General features: G+C 40.2%; 1 protein-coding gene across 3 annotated transcripts in view; it reads right to left on the bottom strand.

The window, feature by feature from the left end:
• GYPC (glycophorin C (Gerbich blood group)) overlaps positions 1-3,967 on the bottom strand; it is a 35,151-nt gene extending 31,184 nt beyond the window's left edge. For 2 of the 3 annotated variants that reach the window (XR_007157901.2, XR_007157902.2), the window contains exon 1: positions 3,756-3,967. Coding sequence is in view for 1 of the 3 variants with exons in the window: in XM_048046981.2 (XP_047902938.1) it covers positions 3,756-3,789 (34 nt within the window). In the remaining 2 variants the exon portion in view is untranslated. The remainder of the gene's footprint in view (positions 1-3,755) is intronic. The other variant, XM_048046981.2, reaches the window with a different exon arrangement.
• Positions 3,968-19,644: the final 15,677 nt, after the last annotated feature.

Here is a 19,644-nt window from a genome sequence, read left to right as displayed (position 1 = left end):
TTTACTCTCACAGACAAGCACTTCTGTTGATTAAGGGCAATGAAAACAAATCTACTTTCAAGGCAGTGAATAATATGGTTAAAAGGCTACAGGAATCATTTGTGGCATTTCACAGCCCCTGTGTGAAGGTATTGGTATTGCTTCGGGAATAATCAAAGGACGAGTTTACAGCCCCTAGATGTACTGCATCATGAGTTATGGGGCAAGACTGCTCTCAGAACCAGACTCACCATTCACAGTTTTAAGTTATTTCACCTTTGTTGAGGGCCACCTTTGCCAAACTCTCAACCTCTCTGGAGAGGACAGCACGCACATACTGGACGCTTTTTGGAGAAGCTCTAGCTGTCATTGTGGCAGGTGGAGAATCTGTGCATGGTGGGACCAAGACCTCCTGCAACCGGCACAGGGCAGTGCAGGGTTTGCTCCCCCTGAGCAGCAACCTCCATGATCTGCTCCCCATAATCCCTAATTCCTCTGAAAGCTGGTATATGGAGTATAGGAGGCCCCAGATAAAACATTCCCAGCATGCCTGGTACAGATTAAATCCTCAAAGGTACAGATCACCTCCTCTGAGGGGATGAACACCTTTGACCCCCAAAGATAGCTTTGCATAACTCACTGCCTCTTCAGACTGAACCTTCGACCTGGTGACGTTTACTTGCATGAGTTCCTCACCTCATTTGAGCTGCCCCACTGCCTTGAGACTGGGTCAGTGTAGTCAGACAGGAAGAGGGCAAATGCTTCAGTCTGAGTTAAGATTCCCAAACTTGTGGAATTCCTCCTATTTTGTAATACGTCAGGTAGCTATTGCCTGTGCATCCGAGCAGAGGTAGGAAGAAGCAAATATATTAACAGAAAAAAAAAGTTGTATTTAAAAATCAGGAAGTTCACATCCCTGCAGTGAAACTAGGTCCCTTTAATAATGATAATGATAACAATAATAATAATAAAAAGAGGAAAAAAGAAACTGAAGATATATTCACAACACAATATTGTATTGAATCCCAGCCAATGAAATTGAAACCCCAACTCCATTTTTGCTTTTGTTAGCAGACTTCTTTCCTTAGGTATTCCGTTTTATTCCAGCCACATGCAAATGTTCATTAACCATGAATGATGGAATAAATACACTACACACTGTCTAACATCAGCAGACTGAACTGCTGGCTCACCTGCCTCTCCACCGAGTATACAGAGCAGGATGGGATATCAGAGCCAGGCATGGGAACTGCCTGACATTAGGTGGTACAGCACCCCCATAGCGAGGCAGAATACATTTGCTGTCTTTGCAGAGGTGAACATTTTAAATCTGAAACAGCAGTCTGCTCCCACCTGGATTGCCAGGATAATACTGTATTTATAGAATGAATAAAAATCCCTTATCAGCTGCAAGTGTATACAAGGAGATAAGCAAAGAACATGAGCAATTAGGTAACTTAACCCTGTTCAGTTTACATCAGTAGGCAGCTGCTGTGCGGTCTCACCTGCAAGTACACAGGAAATAATTAATATGTTCAGCATAGTCAAAGGGTGTTGCTGATACTTTATGCATTTTCACACCCATTTCAAAGATTTTCACTATATTTATGAAGATTTGTTTTCCCGAACGTTCTCCCTTCTTGGCAAACATCTGTTGCCCATGCTCTGCAGTGCCTGTCAATACACCAATTTTTGATATCTTGTAGCTTGCAAAAAATTACTGGAATTTAACTTAATAAATAAGACCCTTTTCCCCAAACCTGACCCCCCAAAACCTCAACCATTATAAAAATAATGCACCAGATTTGCATTATACAGGAATATGGTACTGACTTCCTTGTAAATTAATTTTATTCTTTATCTCTGCATTTGATCCATATCATTAAAACAAATGAACAAGCAAAACAAAGCAAGAAAAAACAATAACAACAACAACAAAGAGATACAGACTGAAATAAAACATAGGAGAATCCTGTCTGAATCAGTAAGGGAAATTATGAGGACAAGTGAAGAATAGATAGTCACTTTATTTCAGTCAGAATTCTTATTCTAGCTACACTGCAAACCACTTATTTTTTAGTTGCAATCGTATGTTCTTAAAGCAGTTCAAGCTGAGAATTCCTGCCTAGATTTTGGAAAAATATCAGAGAACCTGACGCATCAGCCTTTTTTCATTATAAGCATAGAACCCCCCCCAAAGAGGAACTAACACCTCATCCAGATCCACCTTATGGCCTTCTGTGGGGTCCTCTGACAAGCTGAATCTGTCAGTGGAGTGATACATATGGATTCAGGACTGTAGAACTGGTCCTGGACTTGACACCTGGCCAAGCCTGTTACTAGAGATGCAAGGTTGGGTCTGGACCCTTGTTGATATTGCACAATGAGCAAAATGCACCTCAGTGAGTCACTACCACCTTCTCGCACACATTTTGAGAGCACCAAGTCTCAGTAGTTTACTCAAGCTTTTGCAAACCCAAATTCTTAGAATCCTGAATTAATCTTATTACTTTTCTGTCAATAATAGAAAACAATCTAAAACAGAATCTATAGCTAACAAGCTATAATCTCCTAAACTGCTGAATAAAATATAATAAAATATAAGATAAAGCTAGCTTGTCATCTTTCAGGTTGGTTGGAACTTGCAAAAAGGACTAATGGGTAAATAGAAATTTCTAGCTGGGATTCCAGAGATGTTGCTCACTGTGCCATTTCTGCTGGATCAGCCCGCCCCATTCAAAGCTTGGGAAGCATTGTTGCTGTTAACCTCCATACAGACCAAATATTCTCACAACAAATCTGGAATTGCTGGCACCACCCAGCAATCCTTTCTCTACTTTCTGCTTTCATTACTGATACCGTGGTATGATAAACAATTCTGATATTGGCAGTTTGTTTATTAAAAATATTACAAAATTACTGCCTTGAATTAAAACAGGAAAGATTATACCAAAACTGTGAAAAAGATACAGAGTCACATCCTGTTATTGCAGCACCAAAAACTTTGAGTTTTTTCTATTGACTTTTCTGTTTATCAGACCAGAATCCATCTCCTTCCCTTCCACTTTCTTTTTTATACTATCCCCAAAGGAATGCTACCACGCTGCAGTTAAGCGTCCGTGCTCACTTGAATGTTCAGGCCAAACTATTTCTTTCCAAGTTTACTAAAATATGCAGAGTTACGCCAGAAGAGGACTTGCCTTCCTGTACCCTCCCTTGCTGAGAAACTAATTTGCTTGTCCTTAAACCCACATTTCTAAATTTCCAGGAGCAGAAACGCATTGTGACTTTAAATATAGACTGTCAGTTTGTGGCTTGCGTCTCATATTACACACAGACAGCTTGAGACTCTAAACAGAACTTGGGCAGCACCATTAATATCTTAGAAAAGCGTCAGTAAGCTTTTGAAACGCTCTCTATTTTCATTCCTGAAGGCGGGGTGGGGAGGGAAAATTATTTAAATGAAACCTTCCTAAGCCAGGGTTTAGATGGAAACGTTATTGACTTTGCTCCGTCCTAATCACAAGGCAGAGTTTGCAGAGCCCGTTTCAGTTCTTCACACACATGCACGCACACACACACAAAGAATTAAAAAGGAAAACAGTTTCATCACAACTTTTTCTTTTCTTTTTTTCTTTCCAAATAAGTCTCAGGCATTCATTTTCTTTTTCTTATTTTTTTCCCCCTTTCATATGAAATGCATTTGAGAATCTTTTCCTTAAACGGCAGACTGGTAATCCACTCTTACTGTAAGGAGGGGGGATAAGGGTACTCACGTGGTTGAGATGTCGTATTGTTTTGGTAACTCATAATTTACGCCTTTGAAAAATGCCTTATTTGTGTTGACAGTCTCTCTTCCCTGCTCAGAACCGACGGCGGGATTGAACAGAACAGCTGGAAGAGCCCAGGAAAATGCAGCTCTTGTTCAGGCTCTCCTTGCCTGGCTCCTGACCCCTTTACAACTGGAAAAGGAAACAGCACATGTGTCATTCTCTTTTGCCTGTGTAGCTCACATGAGCGGGGAGGGGCACCCATTTGCAGATAGCAGTAACTGTATTCAAGTTTTGCAAGTTGGATGTATTCCACCCCTTTGCTTTTACTAGCCAGCAACCAGTGGAAAGAAAACGCTCTTTTCATTCTTAGCCAAATCCAGAAGCACCTATTAGATTTGCCTCTCAAGCCCCTACTGAGGACTGTTGATATTATTTAAGTGCAAAACTCACTGCTGTGTGAGTCCCTTCCAAAAATGCTTGCTGTCACTAGGTGAGATCAAAATCAGAGCTTTCAATTTTTGTTGCCCAGCAGCATCCTTACACTCGCAGTCTGATCCTGTCCTGTTAACGAGTGTAAATTGAGAATGGCATTTACTGGGTCAGAGTAGTTATGTCAGTGTATAGCATGAACCTGAAATGTGCTCAGCCCAAGGAAGAACCTGTGGCTGAGGCACAGGCTGATGTGTGAGTAACTGCAGTCCTGGCTCTGACACAGGTTTCTTGTGGAATCCTGAGCAAACTGATTAATCTCTGCCTCAGTTTGTCATCCGTGGAATAAAGATTATATCATTTCTTTCCTCTTAGTTTTGGTATTTGTATTTTAATTAACAGGCAGTTATTCCTTAGTAATAGGATATATTTTTTGGTTTGTGTGGGATAATTTACGCATACTCCACAGCAAGTTCTTCAGCCTGGACTAGGCTACCAGCTGCCTTGTTTATATTGCTGCCATGTACAGCTATCTGCTTGGCTATCTGTACTCTATACTGCAGTCAGCAGTACACAGTTATTGTTAGTGTGCATACACAGTAGTTCACATGTGCTAGGACTTCTAGCTCCTACCAAAATACAAGTAATTCATAACACAAATGTTTTAGATACTATGAAGAGTGGGTGCAGTTTTCATTTTCCTGGTCTCCAAGAGTCAGTGTGAATTAGCTGCCTGTCTGTGACAGCAAAAACACAGTAACCATTGGAATAGAAGTGGAAAAAAACAGAGTCATGAAATTCAGGCTGAGACTCATCCTGTTTTGCCAAACTGTCGCAGGATATTTCTGTGAAATCGTCTCGGTGACCTTCTACAAAAATTCAGTGCTGTGGACTTGGTTCATAGTATTTATTTAACAACTACAAGATGAAAAGAATTGACTTATTTACATGCCAATGCCAAATAACAGCTTGTTTGGGAGCACAGATACAGCAAACAACTTGGATCAGCACTTTCCACACTCTGGGCTTGTGGTAGAGAGCTCCGGAACATTTAGTGATAGACACAGCAAAGCAAGGCACAAAACAAAGAGGAAAAAATACAGCAAAAACTCCTGACATTGCTTCACTGGTTTCAACTCACAACATCGATTTACACCAGTTGGCTTCTTTATTGAAATACAGATGGGCATGTTACTTCTGTATTTGAAGCGCAAAGCACGCAGGTAAAATTGGGTCTTTCTGTCCTGAGGCATGAGAAGGGTTATTATGCAAATTTATTACATTTAAAACTTTCATTGTCCTGATCCCTGAAAAATCTCAGAATTCCTGTGGAGAAGACCTCTCAGCCACTGTAGCTGAATCAAGGGATGGAAGGTACCGTTGCCTTTGTTATGTTAGTAACAGTAACATTTCCTAGACACTCTGTGATGGATTATTCAAAACTGCATACACATAAACAACTAGGCTGCCATAAACTGTGTCCTGTTAGTTCCTACTGTTTAACCCCATGCACCTATGCAATGCTTCCTTTATCTGTCTTGGTTCTTGTTAAGGCTACTTGCCTACCACCAAAATCACTGGGAGAGACATGCTCAACTTTACAGAACAAGATTCTGCCAGAACCAAGCCCACATGGGAAAGTCCCCTTTCATTTTCATTCGCCTTCATTTATTTGCTTTTCTTAAGATTTCTTTCTTTGCTTATTGAATAGACTAGAAATCCCAGGAAATCAGAGAGCCTGGGACCCATTTTGCAAGGCTGTTGCTTGCCCTCAAGCAGGCCATTAAAGAGACCCTCCCTGACCTTTCCCACTCGTCGTTAATAGGAAATATGTGATGTTGAAAAGGGAAGTGAGCACAACAGCTCCACACAGCCCAGCACACTTCCGGAGGAGCATGGGACCAGGGCACGAAACAAAGAGCAGCCCAGTGCTGTCTGCCTCCCCCGACCCTCCATCAACTGGCCTCAGGGGACAGGAGGCACCAAAGGAACCCAGAGTAAAAGACTGGAGTGGGGTGGGGCTGGGGCAAAAAATGTGGTTAATCATCATTTTCCAGCCTGTCTGAATTCCCTTGTAACCTTTAAAGGTTGCTTCCAGCAACCCCATCCTCCCAAGAAAGGCGAAAAGTTGAAAGTAACACAAGGGTAGCTGAAAGCATTTTTTTATCTAAACACTTTGGCATTCATACAGGATCTACCAGATCTGCGGGATAATGTAGGAATGCTGGGAAGTGTGTGTGTCAGTCATGTGGCTTTCATCAGCCAATTACTTCGTCTTCTGGGGCCACCATATTCCCATTAACCTGTAGAAGAAGTATCTGTTTCCTGCCCTGGTGAATACGTTTATGTCTCCAACCTTTGAAAGCTCAGAGTGTTTTTCTAAGCAAGGAAACAAAATTCCCTTTTTGTCTCAGAAATGCTTTCAGATGTGACAGTCCTTTTAGGTCCAAGAGAGTTAGCTCAGAAGTGAGACCCTGTGATACAGCAGCTTCTCTTCCTCCTCCTAACTAGAGCTATGCAGTGAATTCATAATCAGACCCATATGGTTGTTCTCTTTGATACTATCTTGCTTCAAGGTAAATGGTATTTTACAGTCGCTCAGGCTTGGCAAGGTGATGTCGTGTGTTGCAGCTGTTGTTCCCAACAGGAAGGGAAGGTTTACGTTGCACTTGAAGGAAAATAAATAAATAAGCTGGAAGAAATGTCTCTATCCAGGAAGTTATGCCTGACTAGGAAATTGGACTAGAAATCCATGTCTTCCCTGGATTTTTGTGACAAAACACAACGCAAAAACTGCAATCTCAGCCTGCAAATATCATGACAATATTGAAAGAGGCTGATCAGAAAGCTCCCAGAAGTATCCTTCGTTGTCCACCCACTGCAGCCTCCCAGCCTTGGGGAGGGTGTTTGGACCTTTGAGGAGAGGCTATAGCAGCGGCTGATGTGGTTCTGTCCCAGTTGTGGGTTCAGGAGGTGCCCCATGCCCATGCCCATGCCCAGACCCATGCCTGCACTGGCATGAGGCAGTGCTGTGTCCCAGCAGGCCACACGCTGCGGTCACTTGGCCAGCTGGCCAGCGTGACAAAGATGGCTTTGTCTTCTCCTCTGCTACAAGCTTCAGGCTGTTAAACACACCTGGCTGTTGGTGGTCGGGATGGATCCCAAACTCTGAAAACTTTCCACAGGTCAAGGAGAGATATAGCTACAGTGAAGCAAGAGCTAGGCTGAATCCTGACAGAGGGATACTTCATATGAGAGGTGCTTCAGGAATACATTTGGCTCTGGACACCCTCTGAATTGCCTTTTTCTGCTAATTGCCTTCCTCCCATCCCTGGAAGGAAAAATATTCTATTTATTTGTTACCTCGTATTAAAGGGTCTCCTGCTTGACCTCAGGCATTTTTTTTTTCTTCCAGTTTTTCCCATTTATTTTTGTGCTCAGAGGGTGGGGATTACTGGCCACATACTCCCCATACCATGTGTGGGCCAACTCAGGCCTGGTTTTATATCACAGAGAATGAAACCTCTGTTACCACACAAAAGGATCAAAGTAGATTTGTTACCCAGGATGGACAATGGTGCAAATACAGCACACATTGTACATGGTGCCTATGCTACCAGCGACTGTAAGTGCAATTAGCCTGTGAAATCCTTGGGGCACAGAACAGGATTCTCTTTCTGTAGTCATAACAGTAATTGTTACCGAACAAGTTCTTGACCTTCATGTAAAGCATGAAAAAAAAAAAAAAGGATTTACCCAAAGATAAGAGATCATCTCTTCTTCCTTCTTTTTATCTCAGGCATAGATCTTTCTTTCACCTCTCTGACTTCTGCTTGAACCTTTAGGTTATATTCCTATCCCTGGAACACAGCCAGGTCCCTGGTTTGCCTCATCTTGCAACTGTTTTGCAGTCAAAGGATGTAGCATGCCTGTTAGTGTTTAATGTACCCCCACTTAGGCTGTAAGTTTATTTGGAGCAAGTTCTTTCCCATCTGTGTCTGTAAAGTATCTGTTTTCTCAGGGTAACCTCCGGTGTCTATACAATACAAATCCTCAAAACAAGCCATCACTCTGTGTAGCACACAGTCGGTGAAATGCATATATAAGGAGTCTCTATGTCTTCTCTACAGCACTGTGCTTGGCTGTCCTTGAACAGTAGTTTGTTTAATGGTATCATGGAGGCAAAACAGTCAAGAGCTCATTGGACAAAGTGTCACCGATTCTCTGTTACTGTCTAGAATATTGTCATGTCCAAAGATCAGGGAGGACAGCATTGGCTTTAAGGCATCTCCTCTCCAATCTAATACCCAGTGTTGCTGGAAATCATATCATCTGCTTGTACTCTAGACAAATCAACAGGATGTTGACATGCTGTTTGACTGCACATTCAGAACAGCAGAAACACAAACTGGGTGGATGCGTTGGGGATACATCATAATATCAGCTCTTGCTGAGTTCAGGAAATCTGAGAACAGACTTTGGTACACGGGTTTCTCATAACAAAAGAACTAAAAAATAAATATAATAAAGTTAATCATGCTGAACTTTAAAACAAAGAGAGGGAAGGTTTCCTCACACAACACAGAATTAAACAGTGGAAATCATCATTGCTAGGGGCTCTGGTGTTTGAAAACCACAATTCCTGTTTACATAGTTGGAACTGTATTATCTGTAGCATAATTTCAATAAGTTATTTCTTTCTAGGACTCCAAAATTGCATAACTCCAAACAGGCTGGAAATTAGAAGTTGAGAGTCCTGACACTTCTGGAGACTGGTGTGTTTTGTTACCCAAGTGTTAAATTACGCTTTCACTACTAGTTAAGTGCATATCAAAATCCTCTCAAAAGTTGGTTGTCCTTCCCCTGTATTGTCTTTGTGTAACGTGAACTAAGCGCTAAGCTGTCTTGTACTTTATCAAGGGTTTCAGCTTCTCTTCTACTCTTTGTAGTCTGGATGGATCAGGCATGGATGGGACACATCCAAAGTTGAAATGTTTCTTATTACAGTGTGAATGCTTTAACCAACACAGTTACTGGGGTATCTCAGCAAAGGTGTTGGATGAATGTATATGCTTTAAATCCGTTCTTGGGTCTGCCTCCCATGTTACAGAAACACAGAGCCAATCATAGTCAGACATATTCAGACTGGCAGATGATATTTCCTGAAATATAACAACACTGAGGTATTTGTGCGCTCTCTCTCTCCCTCCCTCTCTCTCTCTTTTTTTTTTCCTTGCTTTTTGAAAATTTGAAAACTGGGCCCATGTGAATCTAATGAAGTTCAACAACTCTTAGTGCAAGGTGCTGCACCTGAGTCAAGGCAATCCCAGTCATGAGCACAGACTGGGTGGAGAACTTATTAGAACTCATTGAGAGCAGCCCTGCAGAGAACCTTGGGGGGTTCTGGTGGATGAAAAGCTTAACATGAGCCACCAGTGTGTGCTTGTGGCCCAGAAGGCCAGCTGTGTCCTGGACTATATCAACAGAGGAGTGGCTGGCAGGTTGAGAGCGGGTCCAGAGGAGGCCTAAGAAGTTGATCAGAGGTCTGGAACACCTCTCCTACAAAGAAAGGCTGAGAGAGCTGGGGATGTTCTGCCTGAAGAAGAGTAGACTCTGAGGTAACCTTATTGCAGCTCTTCAATACTTAAAGGAGGCTTATAAAAAAGGCAGAGACTGACTTTTTGCTTAGGCAGACAATGATAGGACAAGGGAGAATGGTTTTAAAATGAAAGAAGGGAGATTATATTAGAGTTTAGGAGGAAACTTTTCACTCAGAGGGTGGTGAGGAACTGGAACAGGTTAGAGAAGCTGTGGATGCCCCATCCTGGGAAGTACTCAAGACCAGGCTGGATGAGGCCCTGGACAAGCAGATCAAGTGGGTGACATCCCTGCCTATGGCAGGGCAGTTGGAACTGGATGATCTTTAAAGTCTCTTCCAATCCAAGCTGTTCTGTAATTCTATGCTTTTCAGCTTACCTGTACTGTCCTCTCTGGAGGAAACACTAAATTAAGAGTTCTTTCTTGTATAAATGCAAGGTCAAAAAGCTCTTGTTTCTCTTCCCTTCTGCCTCTGGTGAATTGACAGCTGAGAGTCTCTGTGCAGGATTACCAGCTAAATCTACTCAAAGGTACTTATCCTGCAAAATAATGCTGTCCTGCTAATTTTTATGAGTATACTTTATTTTAGTTGTGCTAGAGAGCCTGAGCCTCATCATATTGGTGTTGCAACAGTCTGACTTCAGTTTTGTTATCTGACTGCTTTCCATAGCCTTGGATTAATTATAAAAGCAGAGATACTTCAGCATAGAGTTTAGTGTTTCAACAGACTATCTGAGTACAAAGCTGGCATGTGATAAAGGCATAGTTACGCTGAATGAAACTACAGCCCAATGAGGACGTGTATGATGACCCTGAGACCCTGTAGCCTAGCATTGCTAGTGTCACTCCTTTAAAAATAACTCTACAAAATTCCTAGCCCAGGGAAGGCTTGAACTTCATTTTTCTCATGGCTTATGTGATTTTAATTGTTTTTAACTAAAAGCAATCTTAAACTTTTACATGCTTTTCTTTTATTCAGCAACTTGATAGAGCAATTATGAAGATGTTTGGTTTTACTGACTTAGTCAAGTTGCTTTCTTTGTTAAGTGATTAAGTAAACAACTAGGAGATGTACTCAGCAATCCTAACTGAGTTAATTAGGATGGCACCAATAACTCAGCACTGCAGCAGAAAGAAAGGGTTTACAAAACAGCACAGATCTGGGTCCTCTCAGGCTTGCTTAGGCTGCGTTCTCTGCTGATCACCGGGTGCAGTGTTGGTGAATCCATCGGTTATCACAGACTATTCCCAAAGTGGCACTTGATTGCTGTATTCTGCAGGCAAGGCATCCCATAGGACCACAAATGTGAAGTTTGGGAGCTATCAGTTCACTTCTGTGGTGGTGTGGTTTTGTTTTTAATATTTTAATCTTACTCTGAACAATTTGTAAATCAATAGACATAAGGTTCTGGGAGCCCTGGTTAAAATCCTGGTGTAAACTTATTGCTAGAGTGTAGAAATACTTTTTCATCTGCTCACTGGTGTGCTCTAAGGAAAAAAATAGGGGTTTTAGCCCCTGCCATACAAACACATGTCTTACCAGGACAGTCATGTGACTGGATTTGCTAACATCCTGCAAACAGTTCATCCTACTGCTTTCAAATGACTATTTTCAAGATGCAAAATTAAATGGATGAGAGACTGTAAAAACAGAGCTCAAGAGAGACCTTTAATAGCCAAAACCAAACATTACCCATGTGATTCGATTCCCCACTTCCTGTTAGTGAGACACAACTGGGTGCCTTGTTTATTCTTTGCACTTTAAGAATGCTCCACAACCCCCTGCTCAATGTACAGTTTGTACTTCACTCGTAGTAAAATGTTCTTCTCCCTTGATTGTTGTTCCTGTGCCATCAGCAATACCTTTTTTTTTTCCTACAAGACTTCCACAGTAGGAGTGGAAGAGAGAGAATTCCCTGAAGTACAGTAAATGCACTCGTTGTAACTATCTTTGAGGTCCACCCCCAGTGAATCCAGTTAAAATAGGATATGGCCTTAAAACCGTCTAATCTGTTGTTCCTGTTCTTTGTACTAAGTTTTTATATAAAAATGGGTATAACTGTCTGCTCTGACAGGAGTAAGAGTTTAGAGTGGTCTATTGAAATAAACTGCATGCAGATTTCTTTTTTAAACTGCAGCAAAGGCAGTTCAGCTGTATCTGATTGGCTCTACTTCAAGATTTTCAACATTCAGCAGGAGAAGAATATACAGCTGCAAAAACCAAAACAAAGCAAAAAACCTCCCAAACTGCACATGCTGGAATGGCAGCAAGCCCAGCTACAAGAGCTTACCAGATCCACTCGCAACAGGTCAGGCTCTGGGACATACAATGAATGCTTTTGCAGACTAAGTTATACAATGAGTGTTGGTTTGCTTTAGTGCAGAGTCCGAATGTTTCACTCTAGATAAAATGTCATAGGCTTTCTTGAAACTTATGTAAATGGCATGTATGAATGCCTTTGAAAATTTTAGCCATTGTTGCTGCAGCATTCCCATAGATCGGCTTTTTATGGTTCCTGTTTGTCCTGGAGATGGAAAGCATTAAATAGCAAAGAAAAGGAGAGATGCTGAAAGAGAATATGTAGCTCCTTTCTTGTACTGAGCTGCAGCGAAGTCTATTTATATATATATATGCTTCATTGTGAAATCTACAATGCTTTATTAAGAAATAGTTTTCTTCCTTATTAAATAAAAGAGCTGCCCAGGAAGTTACCAGTCAGAACAATAAACATAACTACAGGAAAAATATCAGAATAATCTAAACATATTTTCTTTAGTAGATAAATTAACACAAAATCTGGCTAAAAGGAGAGCTAGATATGTCAGGTAGAATTCAGGAATGGAATTGGTTTGGATAAGGAGTTTTGGGAAAGACTGTAGTTCAGAAATTTCTAGGATCAGTGGATCTCATGTTTTATTTTTTTAACCCCAAACATTGAATGAGATCTGCAGAAATTCTGTGTAACACCAGGGGAGCTCAAACTCAGTGATTATGAAATCACTGAAAAATGTCCTTATGGCTACTTTGATTAAAGAAAACACAAAGCACTTCTTAAATTTAAGCACATACTCAGGTCTTTTTCCAAGTTGAAAGCATGCCTAAAGACTTTGCTGGTGATTGAAGACTGCCTATAAATATTCATATATGGACACTTCCTCTCCTACATCAGCCAAATTAAATTTCCTAATTATACAGACTCTACAATGAGGCAGTCTATTGAAGAAGCTTTTTAAAGATAAGGGGTCAGCTTCATCTTATGTAACTTCAGTCACTGAAATATTGGTAACATGGTCTATTCCAATGCTCTGTATTCCATCTGGAGTCAAAGAGATGGAGGTTTCCTGAAGGTGACTCATTTAGTGGCTAAAATTAGGTGTGATGAACCACATCACGTCCAACAATTTTGTCTCCCTCCTAGGAAAAAAGAAAAAGCTCTTTGCTGAGACCCAAACATAAAGAATGTAGCATTTCTAGGAATATTTTAATTTGCTATTTGTTTTCTGATACCGTTTCATGCTCCTCACAGAGACCGCTCCTCTTGTACTTAGCAAATGCGGAGACTCCCTGCTTTTACTGTGTAATTCCTAGGACACTTTGGAATAGTAGATGGTCAGATACTTATTTAGTAAGCATAACTAATTATATGCACCATGTTGTGTGAATAAATAGCCTGAATAATTACGCTGATATACCAGGTATCTGTTCTCATTGAATAGAGTACCCCAGTATTGTCTATGCATAAGGTCATTGTGACTTGCACTGTTAATTGAGCTGGAATTTTGTCTCCCCAAGATTTTCAAAATGTTTAATTTGGGGGGAAAAAAAAATCAGAAGCACTTTCAACAAATAACATTGTCCTTCTCCTTCTGTTACGTATACTTCTTTTCATACTAGCCCAGGATCAGTATGAGCTGGCCTCTTAATCTGCCCATCCAACTTCTCCCAAATCACTGGTGGTGTGGCACAACTACTCTGCTGTTACTCCAGCCTAGACACCGAGTGTGTTAACAACTGCATCCAGTTAGCTGTATCTTGTAACAAATTAGTTATGCATGCATATGAATAATCTAACCTTGTCATTACTATATCAGTTAAGGTTTTTATGTTGTCCATGAAAGTCATCGTTGATTTACTAGTGAATTTAGTAGCAACTGAATGGTCATAGATAATATCTACACATTGATAACACATGCACACATACAAAACTGTTTAAGTTCATAGTCCCTTTTTAACAGTGTCAGGTCAGTGTCTTTCAAGTTTTGGAAGGTATACAGGGAAACTCAGTAATTATATTCATGGACTTCTTGTAATAGAGGAAGAAATACTGAATGTTCCTAGCAAGTCTCCATACTCCGTTAGTGAGCTGATATCAGAAAATTGTATAGTTTGCTGGCAGAGATCTTGAAATTATTTGGTTTCCTTAGAGAAGCAGAACTACAGTATACTGACAAAAAGAAGGCTGGAAACTTTGAGGTTTTAAATCACCGGGGAAAAAAAATTAAAAGCAACCCACACTTCAGATATTATTTACAAAGAGAAACGTATCTATAATATTGAGATTTGAAGGGCTTTTCTCCATTTAGAAGCTGCATTAGGTTGATCTGAAATTTAAATCTTAACCTAAAAATCTCTTGTCATTTACAAAATGACAAGTAATTGTGGACAACTGTGTAAAAATTATATCATCATTGTCCCTCCTTGTAAAATGTACTCAAGCACAATTAGAAGTCACTGCATGTACACTTTAACCTTAACTGATGTCTTTTCCACCGATAAGCATTGATAACACTTGATTTTTATTTATTAACCCTTGGCTTTGCATAGTGCTTTTCCATTTGGACTATGGCATAGAGCCATGATTAGAGTTCTTTGCTAACAAGTGAAGTCACTGATTTCATACTCACAGGGTGAGAAGCACCTAGGACCACTCAATCTTTCTTCCCCTTTACTTGTATTGTCTGAATTTCCTGGGAAGGCCAGATGACTACTTGAAACTAAAGGTGTTTTCACTTCCAAAAAAGCCAAACCAAAACAAAAACATCAGCTGTAGATTTTTTTTTAAAGTCTGAGATGAGCTGCCAATAGCTGACCTCACCTCTCCTAGGAATTGTGGTGACTTAAGCTAACCCCTAATGTCTTCCAAACATTTTGGAAAACAACCTACATTGACCTTCTCTATCTCCAGCTAGTTTTTTTCCTTTTTTGTGTGTGTGTTTTCTGGTTGCCTCATGAGCAGTATATACTCACTTTTCTTTACGTCACAGGCAGTCTACTTCTTTTTTTTCAGCGTTTTGCAGAGTTTTCCTTTCCATTTTGATAACGAGGGAGATAGATATCTTTAAATATATGGGTTTATGGTTCAAACAAGGCCAAGGTCTTGCTGCAGAAATATATCTGTTTAGTGTACCAAAAATAAAATTGAGAGGTAATATGATTATTAATTGCAAGTATCTCCATGGGAGGGGGTGGGGCGGGGATGGAACCAACCAGGTACTCAAGAAGGTTTTGGAGTAAAATTTAATGAGTTGTTGATCTACTCCATCGCAATGCAGGTGGGGGGGTGGGGAAAGGCAATTTTCAAATAAGTAAAAAGTATGTTTTTTTCCTATTTCTTGAAAGCTTCCAGACACCTTACTGGAAGATTTATGAGTCAAACACAAGTTATTAGTTGAATATCATTCTGTGGCCTGAGTGGTCTTGAAGATATTAATATTTGAATCAGTCGATGAAAATCTATGACCTGTAAAGTGCAGAGTATCTGACTACATGATCATGATGTCTTTTTTGTTCCTAGAGGCCGCAGGCTGATGAAACCACCTATATTAGCTCATTTCAGAGTTTGCTGTTGTAACAGTACCCAAGAAATAGCTGCTGGTCCAGTAGTCACTGTAAACCACCTCTTTGGTTCTGCCTTTATGTGTATATAAGTAGGCTTGAGACCTATAAATTTAGACCATGAGCACAGAGGGTGCAGATTGTCACCAGGCGAGCTATCAGTGTGACATTTTAAAGCTGCTGGCTGACTGCAGAGTGATATGCAAGCATATACATGAAGCATATGGGGAGGTAAGAGACATATATCAGAGACAGCAGCTGGTATATCAGGTCCAGGACAGCTTCTACCAGGAGAAGAAAATAGATTACAATCCCAGGCAGTGTGTCTTAACTCTTTTCTCCTTGCCTATGGAGATTTTTATTTCCTGTGTTTGTACAATCCCCACAATTTGTTTGGAAATGTAGTTCTTTTACCATATGTTACTTTTGGGCCTCAAGTACTGAAGCGCGTCCTGTTTTCTGTTATCCCACTGTAAAAGTAGGATAAATCTATCACATTTGCACTTGGTACTGTGATCTTGAAAGAATAGTGTAACTTCACATTTATCTTTATGGAACTGAGCGTGCATTAAGTGTAAAATTTAATACATGTCCCCCTCCCTTAAGGAGAGGGCCAGGTTCTCTGCTGATGTGAAATGATAGATCTCTGTTGGTAATAAGAGATCCTGACCCAGGATTCTCTACCTGGAGAGAACAATTGAGTAGGAGGGTATATTGTTTTCTACTTTATTTCATGACTTCAGCACAACTATTTTTCTCAGCATGAGCCCAAGTCATCAAAGTTTCTTGCTGTGGAGTCATTCACTACAGGCTTCCTCTGATATCCTGCTGTGGACATTAGTGTGATGCCATGAGCTCTCTCACACCTGCAGTTACAGCTACTAAACAGATTGGAGTCCCCTGGAAATCATGACGTGCTTATCCTAGTCATGTAACCTCTTCTTCCTTGATGTGACAAAAATGTGCTCTCCCCAAAATAACCTCCTTGTTACTTTCCCAAAATGCTGTCAAAAGGACTCATTGTTAGCACGGAAAGTTATACTGACAAAACATATGGCAGACATAGAGGTCAAGGATGGTTTGGTGTGTAAAATTGAGAAGTAGGAGTTAATCATATGATTTAGTAAAAGATAAGATTAAAGGCAACAGTAAAGGTATTCTAGAAACAATAAGAAATTAGGTAATATTGCAGAACTATGATGAAACAAGGAAGAATAAAGTGGGAGAGAGATTCTCCGCGGTTTTAGGAGGGAAAAAAAAAGGCAAAAGAAGAGCAGAGATGATGACTGTTTTGTCCAGAATGGGATGCAATAAAGTAAACCAAGCTACCTCTGAAGGTAGTCTGTCTGTCTCTGTTCAGGGTGTCAGGAAGCAGGGCAACTGTGCCAATACTATGTGGAGCTCTGCTACAACGAAAGCAGCCCTGGCAAAGCTCTTTACTTCCACAGCTGTATTGCTTCTGGGCATAGTGCTACTAAATAAACTAGCTTTTCATGACAGCCTTGCACAATGTAGGCATTTTCTAAAGTACCTGTGAAAGGTCACTGAAGAGGTTCAAACTGGTGATTCCTCCTGAGCAAGGTTCAAGTACCTGCAACACAAAAGCAATTTTAAAAGTAATCAGAAAGCCGGTTTTGTTGGCTTCCCAGAATGGGATGTTCATGAGCTAAGCCAACTACATGCTATCTCAAATACCTCTTAGCAGTGAGAACTGCAATCCCTCATCTCTGTGCTGATTACAAACAGTGCAAAATATACATTTCTTTTTCCTTCTTCCTTTTGTTTATAACCTGTGCAACTGATACTGTCTGGTCTGTTTTACAAATTGCTGTCACCTCAACTTTCAGCATTATCAGAAGCGTTTATCTCATTAGAATCGCTGGACAAGCAGTGCAATAAAGTAAAATTAAATTACAACAGTAGCTTGGGTATTAGTGGGGATGTAGGAAGATGACAGTGAGGAGAATGGGTGAGGAAGTTTTATAGTCACCCATGCCTGACACAACTATTATATGTAGCAACTATTCAAAACAGCTGTTATTTCTTTTTGAAGTTTGCTTTTAGTATCTGCTCTTATGGCTTTTAGTATCTGCTCTTATTTTTGGCACTGGACTCCACAAAACCATGTACTAATGTTACTTCCTTTTACGTTTTGTGAAGTCCTCAGCAGTCTTTGAGTTTGATGTCTGGATGCTACTTATGAGGCATCTGTCTTGAAAGCTGTGGGTGTCTGTTACTAAATTCACTCAGTCTGGATTATACAATGTGCAATTCTAGTGAAGTTTCTGGAATGAGCTTGTATCAAAGCAATGCCATGTGCCCCAGAATGGGGTTGCAGGCTCTGGAACCAAATGCAACCTTCTTGGAAAACTTTTTCCGGTAGTGCAGGTTCAAATCTACCATTAGGCTTCAAAAGTCTGAGTTGTATGTATGTTATTCACCAGAAGGGGAATATATTCTTGGAAAGCGATGGATAAGATAGAAACCAATACAGATGAATTATCATTGAGAGTATTTTGTCAGAAAGGAGTCTTCCAAAACAACAATAACAAGGATGAATCTTGGAATTACCTCTCCAGACAGTTGCTGGTGGATGCCATCACAAGAGATGTCATTTTGTCAAGGTTAGGACAGATATTTTATTCTTCCTTAATGTAGAAGATTCTTTTATAGTTCTTCATATATAGTTAAAACATCACTTATTTACTTAAATAACACCAATAGTACCAATAAAAACTGTATTGGAAAATTCTTGCATCATAATTTGCTTTTTGAAATGTCATCATTTCCTTTTTCTCCTGTGATAAATATTTTTCATGGTTTTAAAAATATTGGGTATTGATAATTCTATATCAAGCAATTATATATTCATATAATTCCTGTCTGTGCAGAAATATCTGAAGTCAAAAATGAGTAAAAGCACCCCAAATCACTGAAAATTTTCAGGTTAAGACTATATCTGTAGATATGGCAAAAAATCATTTTGTCTGGGAAGTTCGCTGATACAATAGTGATCTGGGACGTAACTCTTGCATAAACAGAGTAACACAGGTCATGCAAGCAGAAGATTAATTGCATATGCAGATCTGTCACCTACCTAGTTTTCTTATTTTTCAGGAAATGTAGCTCCAACATAAATAACATTCATGGTGGGACCAGGTTCCAGTTCTTGGAGATCTGTTCTTTCTTGTGTTGTCATAGTCTAGAGAGTAGAAGAGCAGACAGCATCTCTTAGCATGCAGTATAGAGTTCAGCCTCCCTAATTACTGAATACTGACATGGATTCTGCCTGCTCATATCTCACCTAGTTGACTGTAAATCAGTTATATTTTTGACTGTAGTAGCTTAGCTACTGTGTTAATAGGAAGTCATATAAAACTTACAAAAGCCGAAGTCTCTGCCCAGTGCCCTTTAATACAGTAGAGTCTGTGGCCACTTGATATGGAACAATGTTAAATATCCAGTCAGAAAGATACACAAAGGAAATGTCTCAAAACAAATGGAGTGCTGAAGCTTATTTTGTATTTATCTCTAATGTGTTATCCATTTGTTGAAGCATACAGAGTGCTTGCTGCCTGCTTTCAGGATGTCCTCGGAAATCAGAGACTATTTCATTGTTTTTTTCTGTTGAAGTAGACAAACTTCAAAAAAAAAATATCTTTGCTTCCAGTGCTTTTTTTGGAGGTGATCCGTGAAAGGAAGGAGCAATATTCAAGTGGATTCACAGAGGGAAACCAGCTGGGTCACTCTAAAGAGCTGCACTTTCCCTTAAGGTGTCTGAAACGGTAGTGAAATCACCTAGCTGTTTCCTTCCTGAGTTCAACATGTTTATTCTCCTGAGCTTTTTGGAACATTTCTCCATTTCAGACCATAAGCCCGTTCTTCCTCTGTCCATTCATCTATCACTGTCTGGTAGTTATTGAGTCCTGGCTTTGTGTTGGGTGGTGTTGATGGTTCTCTCTCTATATAAATAACACAAAAGTATTGAGTAGGATGTACGTATGGTATTGCTTGCTCAGACTCTCACCA

Source organism: Anser cygnoides, chromosome 6, assembly GCF_040182565.1.
Source record: "Anser cygnoides isolate HZ-2024a breed goose chromosome 6, Taihu_goose_T2T_genome, whole genome shotgun sequence".
Lineage (NCBI taxonomy): Eukaryota > Metazoa > Chordata > Aves > Anseriformes > Anatidae > Anser > Anser cygnoides.
The sequence above is the reverse complement of the archived record's forward strand: the minus strand, read 5'-3'. Positions and strand labels throughout refer to the sequence as shown.